Source organism: Pleurodeles waltl, chromosome 5 (genome assembly GCF_031143425.1).
Source record: "Pleurodeles waltl isolate 20211129_DDA chromosome 5, aPleWal1.hap1.20221129, whole genome shotgun sequence".
NCBI lineage: Eukaryota > Metazoa > Chordata > Amphibia > Caudata > Salamandridae > Pleurodeles > Pleurodeles waltl.
In genome coordinates this window covers 262,503,626-262,516,747 of record NC_090444.1, presented here as the reverse complement: position 1 = coordinate 262,516,747, position 13,122 = coordinate 262,503,626, and the positions used below count along the sequence as shown (strand labels likewise).

Genomic DNA, 13,122 nt, shown 5'->3' with positions numbered 1-13,122 from the left:
GAATATGGTGTTTTTTTGTGTTGTAATGTAAAATAGCATGTAACTGTATATTGATTTCCACTTTAAGCACTGTATTATTATATTTTTTAGTTGTAACAGTGTAATAATGTTGTTTCGTTTATTTAATTAGTGTTTAAGTTGTTAGAAAATAATGTAATTTAGTTATGTATTTTGTTTAAATGGTATACGTTTTTTTTTATATGAATATTGTAATAATATTGTAACTAAGTACCTGATACTATTTGTAGTTGTGTAAGTAATGCTTGTAAAGAGTAATGGAGAGAAAGAAAAGCAAAGAGAGCGTGGCACTGAGAGACAGATGCACAAAAGAGATACCGGGTGCTTACTACAGAGAGATATAGAGACAGTAACACTGTAGGAGAAACCGCAAGAAAGAAGAGTAGAGAGAGTTTGGCACTGAAAGAGATGCACAAAAGAGATACACAGTGCTTACTACAGAGAGATAGATGCACACAAATAGAAACACACAGGAAGAGTGACACAACAAACAGATGCACAGAAAGAGACGTTTGGAACTTGCAATAAAGGTCAGTTGCAGAGACAGGGAGCATGTAATAAACAATAGAGGCACAAACAGAAAGACAGACAGAGAGTGTGGCACTTGATAACTGATGCATGGAAAGAGAGGCACATATGGCAGACGCACAGAAAGAGAGACATAGGGAGAGTGCTGCTGAAAGAGAAACGGACAGAATGAAAAACAGAGAGTGTGGCCCTGAGAGACAGATGCACAAAAGAGATACACAGCACTTAGTACAGAGAGAAAATAGACAGAAATAGAGACACATAGGAAGAGTGATACAATAAACAGATGTGCAGAAAGAGACGTTTGGAACTTGCACCTAAAGAAAGAGACAGGGAGCGTGTAATAAACGATAGAGGCACAAAAAGAAATACATATATAAAGTGTGGCACTTGATGACTGATGCACTGAAAGAGACGCGCAGAAAGAGAGACATAGGGAGAGTGCTACTGAAACAGAAACAGACAGAATGAAAAACAGAGAGAGCGTGGCACTGAGAGACAGATGCACAAAAGAGACACACAACGCTTACTAAACAGAGACAGATGCACTAAAATAAAGACACACAGGAAGACTGACACGAGAAACAGATGCACAGAAAGAGACGTTCGGAACTTGCAATAAGGAAACTTGCAAGTAAAGAAAGAGACAGGGAGCGTGTAATAAACGATAGAGACACAAATATAAATACAGATAGAGAGTGTGGCACTTGATCACTGATGGATGAAAACAGAACCACACGTGGCAGACGCACAGTAAGCACTTTATAAATAGATTAAATTCCGAAAGGGCCGTGAACTGGAGATGAAGCTGCACTCGATAACTGATGCACGTAAAGAGAGGCACAAATGGCAGACGCACAGAAAGAGACACGTAGGCAGAGTGCTACGGAAAAAGAAACAACACGTAAAGAGAGGCACAAATGGCAGATGCATTGAGGCCTGCGGTCGTTGGGCCGCACCCCCCCTTCACGGGGGAGAGGGGCAGAGAGACTCAGACCGCGCTAGCCACCAGCCCGGACGCGGGCCAAAGGGGACCCACGGCTGCCCGGGCCATAGATCGGGCACACGGCGAGAGGAGGCCCGGGACGCGGCAAAGCCGACGCGCGCCCGCGGGTTCCCCCTGCGGTGGTTGAAGAGCCTGCCCAGATAGAGCCCAGGAAAAGAAAAGACCTGCAAAAGGTGAGCCGTGGGCTCGGGCCGCCACCCGTGTGCAGGAGTTGGGCGCCAGTGCTGCGAGGGAGAGGAGTCCTCTCCCATGTTTCCCCCCTCTCCCTTCTCCGACAAAGAAACACCCTAACGGCAATGATGAATCCCGGCTGAGGGGCCGGGGACTGGCCTTCTCCTCCTCCGGGGGTCCCCCCTCCACCTGAGTGAGTGTCTGAGACTGGGAGATCACCCCGGGAGCGCCCGGGATGTCGGCAGGAGCCAAGGGGGCCCCCACCCCCCTCTGGGGGACGTCGACTACCCGGAGAAATCGGACTGGCTGTTGAAAACAGCGGTTCCCTGATCCTTGGGACTGCTTGGCCATCCCGCGAGCGGTGGGGCGACTCAGATGACCTGGGCCCCTGACAATAATATCACTGGCCCTGGTCTTGGATGCGGCGGCCACCCCGGGCAGTGATGTAGACTCGGCCACTGAGGCTCATGTAGGACGGAAACTGGGACTGAAATACCACGGGCAAAGATAAAGTGGCACAGCAGACGGCGGCGTAAACGCGCATGGACCAATTCACCACAGGTGCAGCTGGATCCCGGATGGAGGACCGCGCCCCGGGTGGGGGTGGCAAACCCCAGACAACATCTGGTGACCTGGCGGCTATTCTTCAGGCAATTCAGGTATCCCAGGTAGCCGTTGAGTCCAAGATAGGAGAGGTTAGGGTGGACGTGGCCCTGGTCAGGCAAGACCTCCGCAACGCCACGGGCCGAATTACAGAAGCCGAATCCAGAATCTCCACGGTGGAGGACGACGTGACCGCCCTCAAGGCTCAAGTCTCCGCACTGACCGCTCGTACATCGGAACTACACCGGATAGCTGAAGACTCTGAGAACAGGTCTAGGCGTAATAACCTTCGTGTGGTGGGCCTTCCTGAAACCACAACAGATTCACCTTTGGCCAAGTAGTTAGAGGACCTGTTCCGCTCTTGGATGCCGGCAGATCACCTAACACCATGGTTCGCGATCGAACAAGCCCAAAGGGCCCTAGACGCCCACCAGGCTCCCCACCCAGATCGGTGATAATTCATCTCTTTAACTTTAAAGATAGAGATGCAGTACTGCAAGAAGCACGCGCTAAGGGGGATCTCTTCTGCAATGGGGCGAAGGTCCTCCTTTTCCCTGACTACATGCGAGAAGTTCAACAACAACGCCGCTCTTTCACTGAGGTGAAACAGAAACTGAGAACAATGAACATTTAATACCGTCCTCTGTTTCCGTCAAGATTCCGTGTGGTCCACAGTAACAAGACCAATTTCTTTGACCAGCCAGCCACGACGTGGACCTGGTTGACGGAAGAGGTTCCCTTGGGTCCTTACAGAGATGGGTCTCGACCCCTGCGGGAAACAATGCCGAGCCATCAGAAGGGGCAACAGCCCGATCAGCGCCGTCGAACTCGCTCGCGGCGACGCAGGGTGCGTCGCGGATCCATTCGGTCTCTCCCTCGGGGACTCATCGGATGGAGCCACGGAGCCCACGATCGCTGGAAAACTCTGAGGACGCCCCCAGAGACCAGGACCCGCACAGTGTGGAACAGGCCCAATCGGGGTCTCTGGAGGACACGGACTGTCCCGCAGTCCGGTGCTGTGATACCACCAAAGGAAATCCCCAAGACAGAAACAAACTAATGGGTTGATGGGATCTTGTCAAGCTTAATCAACTAACGGCGACTGTGCTTCTGAACTTGATCCGACAGTATGAGGGGTCCACCACCAACGCTACCCTATCAGTTGATGGTTCACCTCACCAGTTCTAGAAGTGAGGTGCTATATATGGGCGACAGATGCTTCTGGGGGGAAGTATGGGGTGGGATTTGGGGGGCAAGGGAGTTCTGGCTTGGTTGTAAAGGCCGATGTTACGGTTCCCATGTTAATGCCATGTTTGGGTTTATTATTATTTAGCGCACAGAGCAGGGAATGTAGGGACTTAACCGACACAGCAAGGGCGCACACTCTGCGACGACAGGGACAAGACAGGGGTTTTCGGATATCCCCAGGCCCAGGAATCAAGGGTTTTAGTAGTCACTATGAGATCCTCCCAAACACCCGCCCACCATGACTCAAACACAGGTCTTCTCGTGGAACGTTAATGGCCTCCTAGACAAAATTAAACGTACCGCAGTGTTCGACTTCATACCCCGATATCGTCCAGAAGTACTCCTTCTGCAGGAGACACATCTCGCAGGAGACAATTGCCCCTTCTTGACCCGCAGGGGTTTTGATAGGGTATACCATGCTGGGTTCACGCGCGGATTGCGGGGGTGGCCATTTTACTAGACCGTACATTTCCCATGACAGATATCCGGGAGTGGAGAGATCGACATGGACGCTATGTATCCATCACTGGGAAGGTTGAGGGAACTACAATTAACATGGTCAGTGTCTATGCTCCTCCTCCGCTGGTTCATAGAACCCTCGAAGACCTCACCAAATTACTTTTAGACCTACCGACCGGGCTCACTATGGTGGGGGGTGACTTTAATGCAACTCCCGATCCGGCCCTGGACGTCGCCAGCCCACTCTCCGTACACAGACACGCTACAGCGGTGGGAATTACTGGATGGTTCTCTATGACAGGGCTCTGTGATGCTTGGCGGGTATGGCACCCGAGACAGCGACAATTTACCCACACTTCAGCAGCCCATGGCTCACAATCCAGAATTGACCTGGTGTTGCTCCCGAGTACAGACTGTACAGCCCTTTCTCACATCGAAATATTAGCGAGGGGAATTTCTGACCACGCCCGCTACGGTTTGTCGTGGGGCCCGCTCGGTCTCAATTCCATCCCATGTGGCGGTTAAACGCGTGGTACCTCCAAGACAAGAGATACACTGAACAATTGCGGCAAGCGAGCAAGAGTACTTTGAACTAAACGAAGGGTCAGTAACATCTGTGGGCCCTCTGTGGGCAGCGAGTAAGGTGGTGCTACGGGGTACGGCTAAAAGCCTGATACGGGGACAAGAGCGCACACAAGCCCAACATATCGAACAGCTGGAGCTCGAGCGATGGGTCTGGAAAATGAGAACGCAACCGACCCAAATGATAAAATGGCACAACAGCTAACCCTAATCCGGAAAGAGATCCGGGATCAGTCCCTGGAGGCGGCGAAGCACCTGTGAAGGGCTACCACCGCGAGAATTTATGGGTGGGTAGACAAAACGGGGAAAATGCTATATTGGCTGGTGACTCGCCACCATGCCTCCAGGATTGTCCCGGAAATCTACGATGGAGAAGGAAACCTCGTAGTAAAACACCAAGAAATAGCGAACGCCTTCGCCAGGTACTACCAAACACTGTATCAAACATCTGCAATGATCGATCTGGGCCAGGCCCGCCGAATGCTAGATGAGGTACGGATCTTGGAAGAACCTATTAGTGCAGAGGAAATAGGGGTAGCTATTTCGGCATTGGGTACCGGGAAAACACCAGGACCCGAAGGGTTCCCCTTAGAATACTACAAAGATTTCAAAGAAGATGTATCACCATATTTCGTTAAAACTCTTTATGGAGATGGAGGAGGGCGGATCCTTCCCCCGAGAGCTAGACGCTGCCACCATTGAAGTGCTCCCAAAAACCCAACCCCCCTCGCTGCATTGCGCTGATTATAGGCCGCTATCACTGATCAACACCGAAGTAAAAAATGTTGCCGCCATCCTTGCTGCCCGTCTCAAGAGGGTTCTTTCGCAACTGATTCACCCGGATCAGTGTGGATTCATGGCCACTCGCAGTACCAGGCACTGTATCCGTCGACTACGCTTGGCGTTGGCTGAACGCCGCCGGCTCCCCTGAGACCTTGCCCTTTTGCTCATAGATTTTGAAAAGGACTTTGATTCGGTCGATTGGGGGTTTCTCTTCTTGGTGCTTCGACACGCGGGCTTTGGTCCGAGGTTCTGCCGTCTGGTTCAGGCACTGTACGCTAATCCTACAGCCCACGTGCAGGTCAACGGGGCAGTATCCTCAACTTTCGAGGTTCAGCGGGGCACGTGGCAGGGTTGCCCCTTATCTCCCCTTCTGTTTACTCTGGCCATTGAGCCCCTGACCCAGATGGTCAGGACAGACTTGGTATACCGCGGCTGGAACTGGGGACACTCCCAGGAGGATAGAATAGCGCTCTACGCCGATGATGTCCTATTGTACATGGAAGAGCCCAACAAAACAGGCCCACGTAGCCTCTGTCTTTTACGGCGCTATGAACAGGCGTCGGGGCTAAAAATGAATCCTTCCGAATCGATACTGATCCCGCTGGCTAGTTTGCGTGACTGCTTTGACTGGCAGGACACAATACCGCTGCGTAGACTCAGCTTCAAGTACTTGGGTGTCTGGGTGTCCCTTCTACCTGAATTGACGTGGGCCAGGAACATGTCACCGTTGCTGGCGCGCATTAAGATGGACCTGCAGAGATGGCAAACCCTGCAGCTAAATGTAATGGGCCGAGTGGCCCTCTACAAGATGATGATCTTACCAAGGCTCCTATGTATCTTCCAGAACTTTTCCCTCCCAATTCCCCGCTCCTGGTTTAGAGCTCTTGAGAGCACCACAGGGCAGTTCCTCTGGAGGGGCACCAGGCACCGAGTAGCGACTCAGTACTTTCGGAGAGGGACATACGATGGGCGTCTGGGTGCCTCTGACCCATATCTGTACTACCTAGCCACCCAACTGATAGTGATCCACGACTGGTTCAATGGGGGATGGGTGATCCGGCCTACTGGATAGAGTTGGAGATCCTGGGTTTCCTGAATATCCTAGGATTGTTGTATGGTAAACCTCTCCCCCGAGATATGGAGGAGAGAACTAGGGCAATCTTGGTGTGGCACGCAGCAATAAGGCATACCCGATGGAATGCCGTTATCACCCACCAGACCCCCTGTGGAAAGGAAAGTGGTTAAGTGCGACAGCAGCGCTGGAAGGGTTCGCAGACTGGGATCTGCTGGGCATCTCCTTAGTGGGAGACGTATGGAAAGGAGAAGCTATAAAATCATTTCAAGACCTGCAGAAAGACTTCCAACTAGCCCAGACACAGTTCTTCAGCTATCTCCAGCTTAGACATGCCTTGAGGGTACACCTGCCAGCCGCTGGCCCCCTGCCAGAATTTAGCCCACATGAGGCCAAACTACTTATGGGGAACCTGGGGGGAAAGGTGTCTCCCAAATCTATAAAATGCTAATTAATAACGCTCCCGGAGACCTGGACTCCATTACAACCAGATGGAAATCCTGGGTTGGGGCACTGGAAGAGACGGAATGGAGGGAGGCTCTGATGGCACCCAGGGAATTGGCGGTGACGGTTAGACTCCGTACAGTGCAATTCCACTACTTACACGGAGCATATCTGACACCATCCAAACTATACCAATCGGGCCTCTGCCCCTCCGCCCAGTGTCCACGATGCTCGAGCGAGCCTGCTAACTTCTTCCAAATGGTTTGGACTTGTCAGGTGATACAAACATACTGGGGCAAAGTGATCCGGAAGGTGGGAAGGGCCCTGGGACAGGAGGTACAGGGTCCGCAAAATTGTTCCTGCTTGGGGTGATGGAGGAGATGGGAGGATCACTGGTGAAATGAGCCCTGGCTGCCACGGCCATGCTGGTTGCCAAAAGAGACATCGCCACTGCCTGGAACTCCCCCAAAGGCCCGTCATTCCAAAAATGGAGAAAGGGTGTTGATTGGTGTGCAAGCCAAGAGAAAGTGGTATATGAATCCAGAGGTTGCCCGCGGAAATTTGAGAAAATTTGGGGAAGATGGGTGGACATGATATCATAGAATGGGGAAGGAACATGACCATGATTGTTGTAACAGGACCTACACTGTGGCTTACCTTTTGGTCCAGACCACTCTCCAGATGTTATCGTCAATGGTGGACTGTCCTCTGCTCTCTGCTTTACCCTAGTTTTTCTTTTCTTATTTGGTTTCATTTTATTTTTTCCCTTTTTTCCCACTCCCCCAAAAACAATAAAATTTGTTTATTAAAAACAAAACAAATGGCTGACGCACAGAAAGAGAGATGTAGGCAGAGTGCTACGGAAAAAGAAACGGACAGAATGAAAACAGAGAGAGCGTGACACTGAGAGGCAGATGCACAAAAGAAATACACGACGCTTACTAAACAGACACAGATGAACACAAATAGAGGGACACAAAAAGAGTGACACAACAAACAGATGCACAGAAAGAGGTATTCAGAACTTGCAGAGAAAGTGTGGCACTCGATGACTGATGCACGTAAGCAGAGGCAAACATTGCGGGACGCCCAGAAAGACAGATTCAGAGAAGAGTTCATTATAAACTTTTAAAATAAATTAAATACCGGAAAATGAAGATGTGAATCGCCCGAGGTTTTCCTGTCCTGCTCATTTGGAGCCCTGCTGCTAGAGCACGCTGAAAGGTAGAGCAATTTACAAAAACACAAAGGTCGTGTTTTACCATGACCTTTTTAAACTATGCATGAGGAAGGGAATCATGTTTACACAACATGCAAGCTGGCCCTGGAAAAGCACCCCTCTGTTTTATTATGTTTGCAAAGGGAGCTGGTGGGAGGGAGGGACTGAACAAGCACCCACAGTCTTGAAGTCAAACAGGCAAATGGTAAAAAAAAGTCCCTTACAGAAGAGCTAAAGAGAACATAGCGTAATTACACAGTACTTTGTGCTGCTCCCAAAATCAAAAAAAGCAGGACAAATGAAAGAACTGACCACTAGCAAGCAAGGAATTTTGAAGGACACTGCAACTAACAAATCAAAACACTGAAATTCACTCTATTGTATACTTTAGTATACAGCAGGCAGAACGCTAACGCTCAACCTAAAAATTAGGGACCGGTCTTCATGTATTAAAAGGAGTATTGTAAAATTGAGGAATTGTAAAAATATGTGCACTGTCCATTTGCCATTGAGGTAACCCACTGATTACAAAGGAAGCTTCTTCCTCCTTACCTGTGGCCGAGATGAAAGAACAGTCAAACCTATTGTAGCACTAGTCCACACCTCTCAACCCGTTGCCTATGAATGGCGGCCAGATCTGACAGGGGCAGACCCTAACAAAGTCAATGGAGATGGTGATAGAGGAAGGGAGCTGATGCTGGTTTGCAAGAAGCCCATCAAATCATGCTCCCATTTAGGAGTGTGGATATCATTAGAAAGAGAGTGCCACCTGCCAAGTGAGGTTGGGTTGTTAGTTACGTTATTCTTTTGTGATAAGAGGGCACCAACAAGCATATGCAACAGCATTCCTTTCCAGACAGAGAAGACTCGTACACCCCTGCAGGGTCACATGTCAATGCTATTACCATCAACCTTTTTACTAGTAAGTAGGCATGGACACATCGCCCTTTTGAATAGAATAATAAAAGTCTTGTTTTCAGAATAAAAAACAAATATGAAAATAATTCTCACTGAAATTCATAGATGAAACAGTATGCCATGCGCATCCTTAGTGGATATTGTGAAAACTCGACTGGATTTTACCATTGGTGGAGCAACGACCCAAGACCTAATAAAAATATAAAAACAACGTCCCTACCATTGCTCTTGACGCAACCATGCTCATTTCTAGGCATACCTTATCCTCTGGGCCCCGAAAATAGTACAGAGTTTTACCAACGAGTGTGCACCAAACTCTTTTTGAGTACCCATGTTTGACCTGAAATGACAAATTCAATATAAGAAGTATGTTACTCCATCCCTTCATAACTTTTCTCACCTTTTCAACAACCCAATTAACTGTAGACCAAAATTATGTGCATGCAGCGAAAGACAAACATTCAATACTTTAATTAATTCCCATTCAATTTGCGACTTGCTGGTCTAGTTGTTGCAACACAAGAAAACTCGTCACATATGCATATTGTTACAAAGAAATAAAAAGACACATAACAATACAATGTAAAAACAACACCTAACAATCGATATGTTTTTACACGTTTTCACCATCAACATCCAGTGATACATACAGAATTTTCACGATGTTCAACTTGCAAAAGGAAAATGTTAAAATCATTAATGACTGATCCTCCCTTGTCCATTCCAGTGTGAGGGGCTAGTGATGTCTTTCACCTCACAAAGTTGAAACTATCACAGCAGATGTGACCAAATAAAGCATATCTGACTATACTGACCTCCCAACCACACTCTCAACATGATTTTGTTGTTCCTTTCGCTCTCTTATTTGCCGACAGCCACCTCTGCTTCGAAATCTCATTTCATGTAGAGCTTGCCCAGTGACCCATTATCATACATTGGCTCGGCCATTGTTCCCCATCTCTGGTTCATCATTAATTTCTCTTTGACAGAAGGCATAGTCACTGTCCATTAAAAAAGGTGGTATTTTGATACTGAAAATAACAGGCTTTGGCCCATTTTGTTACTCAAACTGCAGGTTTATTTAATTTGATGGCACACAGGCAGGCTTTCATTTCAAAGTACAGAGACTGTGGTGGTCACAGTCGTTTGTGGGTTTGGGGTGGTGGCCATTAAAAACAGAGGGCCTTATTACGAGTACGGCGGTCTTACCACGGTGATGGTCTGACCACCACAACCTTGGCAGTCCGACCAACAGATTTTGATGCTGGCAGTTGGACCACCACAAGGCCACCACCACGATCGTGGATCCCGACGAGCTGGCGACGGTGAAAGTCGTTTTCAAGCATGATGGTGCCAATGTCGGCACCGCTGTGCTGATCAGGACCTGCCTTTTTGCCGGCCTTTCCATGGTGGGGGCCCCGGCCATTAAAAGGCTGATGGAAACCCAAAGACGGGCCACAGGGGTGCCCCTGCACTGCCCATGTCAAGGACAGTGCAGAGGCCCCCCGCTGTCAGCACAGTCAGAATGTGCACTGTCTGCCATGGTAGGCAGTGCGCATTCCAACTGTGCTGGTAACACAGTCACTGCAGCTTGCACTGGCCTCAGCTCTCTTTTAGAGCTGAAGCCAATGGTGCCACACTGACTGTCCCGCCAGCCCCACAGGAACATCATAATACGGCGGCCTGGAGGCTGCCAGCTTGCCGCGGCCTCCACACCGCCGTATTGGCTGTCCGACGGCTGGACAGCCAAACTCGTAATAAGGCCCAAAGTCGGCACACTGATACCTCAGGCCTGGCAGCTGCCTCCAACACTGTTGGCCATAGTCTCCTGATCTATAAACTACATTTACTCATTGGTGAATTGTTGGCTACCATGATCCACATAAACAAAACCATATCAGGGCAGTAATCCTACCTCCAAATAATGATAGTCTAATTTAGCTTTCCAACAACCATCTACAATAGCTGCTTTGGAAAAGAGTAATCAGTGAAATGAAACCAATGATACCATACCCGAATCAATATTAGCAATTCAGGTAAAACAATAGCTGTCAAGATGTACAGAAGGAGCTATATGACTCTTGCAAAACTATGTTGGGCTTCATTGCCCCATATTTGTAGGCCTGCAATACCCCCTGCTTTTAAGAGTGATATTAACATAGACAGTTGCCTAATCTCAGCAGCTTTACCTCTTGTGTTCCACTTTAACTGTTCTCATTTGTTTCTCTAAATAGTCATTTGAAAATTAAGTGTGCTTATAATAAACTGTTCTAAGAAATAAGATATGACCAGTGGAGGTGTATAAAATTAATTTTGTTACAGGCACACAGACATGTTAAATGTATGTGAAATTGGAAACAGCGATGCTAGGTTTCCCAAACTTACATGGGAATTATATATTTTTTAAGTATAGCATCTTCTGAATGTTAATGTTTGTATTTTGCCTGAAGGGGCAAGAGGAGGGGTGGTGCCTTTTTCCAGGAATGGGGGTGTTAGTGGTTTTGCCCTAATTAAGTGTGAAAAGAATGTACTTAAATATGACATTTGGTACGTTTTTATTAAACATAGGGTTATTTTATATAACGTAAATATATACTTTGATTGTGAAAGCTGGGCCAACATTAGCTTTTACTGGAATCTGTGATGCAAAACTATCTTCATAAAAATAAAATTTGAAGAAAAAATTAAATCATCCTTTTTACAACCGTTAATTTTGAGTTGCTACCGCACATGCAGCCGGGAATTTCTACAAAGAAAACTGAATTAAGTGAAATATTGCTCTGTGTGGGGGGTGCACTGTACTACTTGCGAACTCCAGTGCATAACTTAACTCAGCCAGAAGAAGATAATTTCCTCAAGAATGTGTTACGTGTAAAAGGGAGAACAAGGCGAGAACTTGGGTGAATGATGAACTCCGACTATGCAAATTACAAGAGAACGGTTGTTGTCTCTCACCTTGGAAAGAAACCCCTTGGCCGTGGGTTTGATTTCAGGCTGTGTGAAGAGCGCGCTGGCAGCCTGCACCCGGAGAACATTCTGGAGAACTCTGACCCACTCTTCCAGGATATTAGGAGAATCGGCGCTCAGATAATATGTCCGTTTCTCTGTAATTAACTGAAACATAAAACAAGTAACAGTGAATTATTGATTCTTATTTCTTAAGTTTCGTTCCCCAGCCATCACATAGAACACTTTCTACCGGCGTATATGTAGGGATAATGATAGCAGGGCCTGTTTTTAGTTATTACTGATGATGACCTACTGCCTACAATAGAAAGTATATTTATTATCATTGATTGTCTCTCTGGTCATTCTCATTCGCTCGCTTATCTTACTCTTCTTGTGTTTGTCCCTCTACTGATGCACAGCAATTTACCATTATTTGATTGGATGACTTGTATCCATCCCTGGTTGACATAAGGGAACTGTGCTTTTTTTATTTTGTTTCAGCACTCTATGGGAGTACATGTGTTTCTTGCTTTGTTCCTATTGTCCTATTTCCCTCCTCATATCCTGTCCACCCACTCTCCCTGCTGCTCCCATGATTTTATCTATTACCTCCTCAGGCTCACCCCACACTGCTTTACTTTTTTTTTATTTTTATACAAAAACAGCTCCTCTGTGTTTTCCATCCCTCCCTTACTCCTCTGTTGCTGCACTGCCCCTCCCCGTTTTTTCTTAATTGGAGAGCAAGATACCTGTGATTTGCCACCGGACTGCTCCTTACCCAAATATATGTCTTTGCACACTTTCTATCAATTTACTTCTCAGAGATGGGTGTCTGCCATTTTAGAACAGTAAGTTATACGAAAACAAATAAAAATAGCTGCCGCAGCCTCATAAAACCTACATAAGCATGTGTGGTGGAACAAGCATCCAGCTGGGGTTGGCCAAATTAAAAATAAACAAAAAATGGCAGTTGCCGTCTCTTGACTCATAAGTGTGCATGATTGGAGACACACTGGAGCATACATGTCATCATGCTGGGGTGACCAATTTGCCTTTTTTTTTTGCTTCTGTTGGTCAACCTCGGCAACAACCATTTTTTCCTTTTTTCCCAATGTTGTTCAG

The 13,122-nt window shown here is 47.6% G+C and overlaps 1 protein-coding gene across 2 annotated transcripts in view; it reads right to left on the bottom strand.

The window, feature by feature from the left end:
- Window positions 1-13,122, bottom strand: part of PLEKHH2 (pleckstrin homology, MyTH4 and FERM domain containing H2) — an 812,518-nt gene that overhangs the window by 252,943 nt on the left and 546,453 nt on the right. For both annotated transcript variants that reach the window (XM_069233993.1, XM_069233994.1), the window contains 2 exons: window positions 12,007-12,165; window positions 9,311-9,391 (listed from right to left, as the gene is read on the bottom strand). In XM_069233993.1, the coding sequence (XP_069090094.1) occupies window positions 9,311-9,391; window positions 12,007-12,165 (240 nt within the window). The remainder of the gene's footprint in view (window positions 1-9,310; window positions 9,392-12,006; window positions 12,166-13,122) is intronic.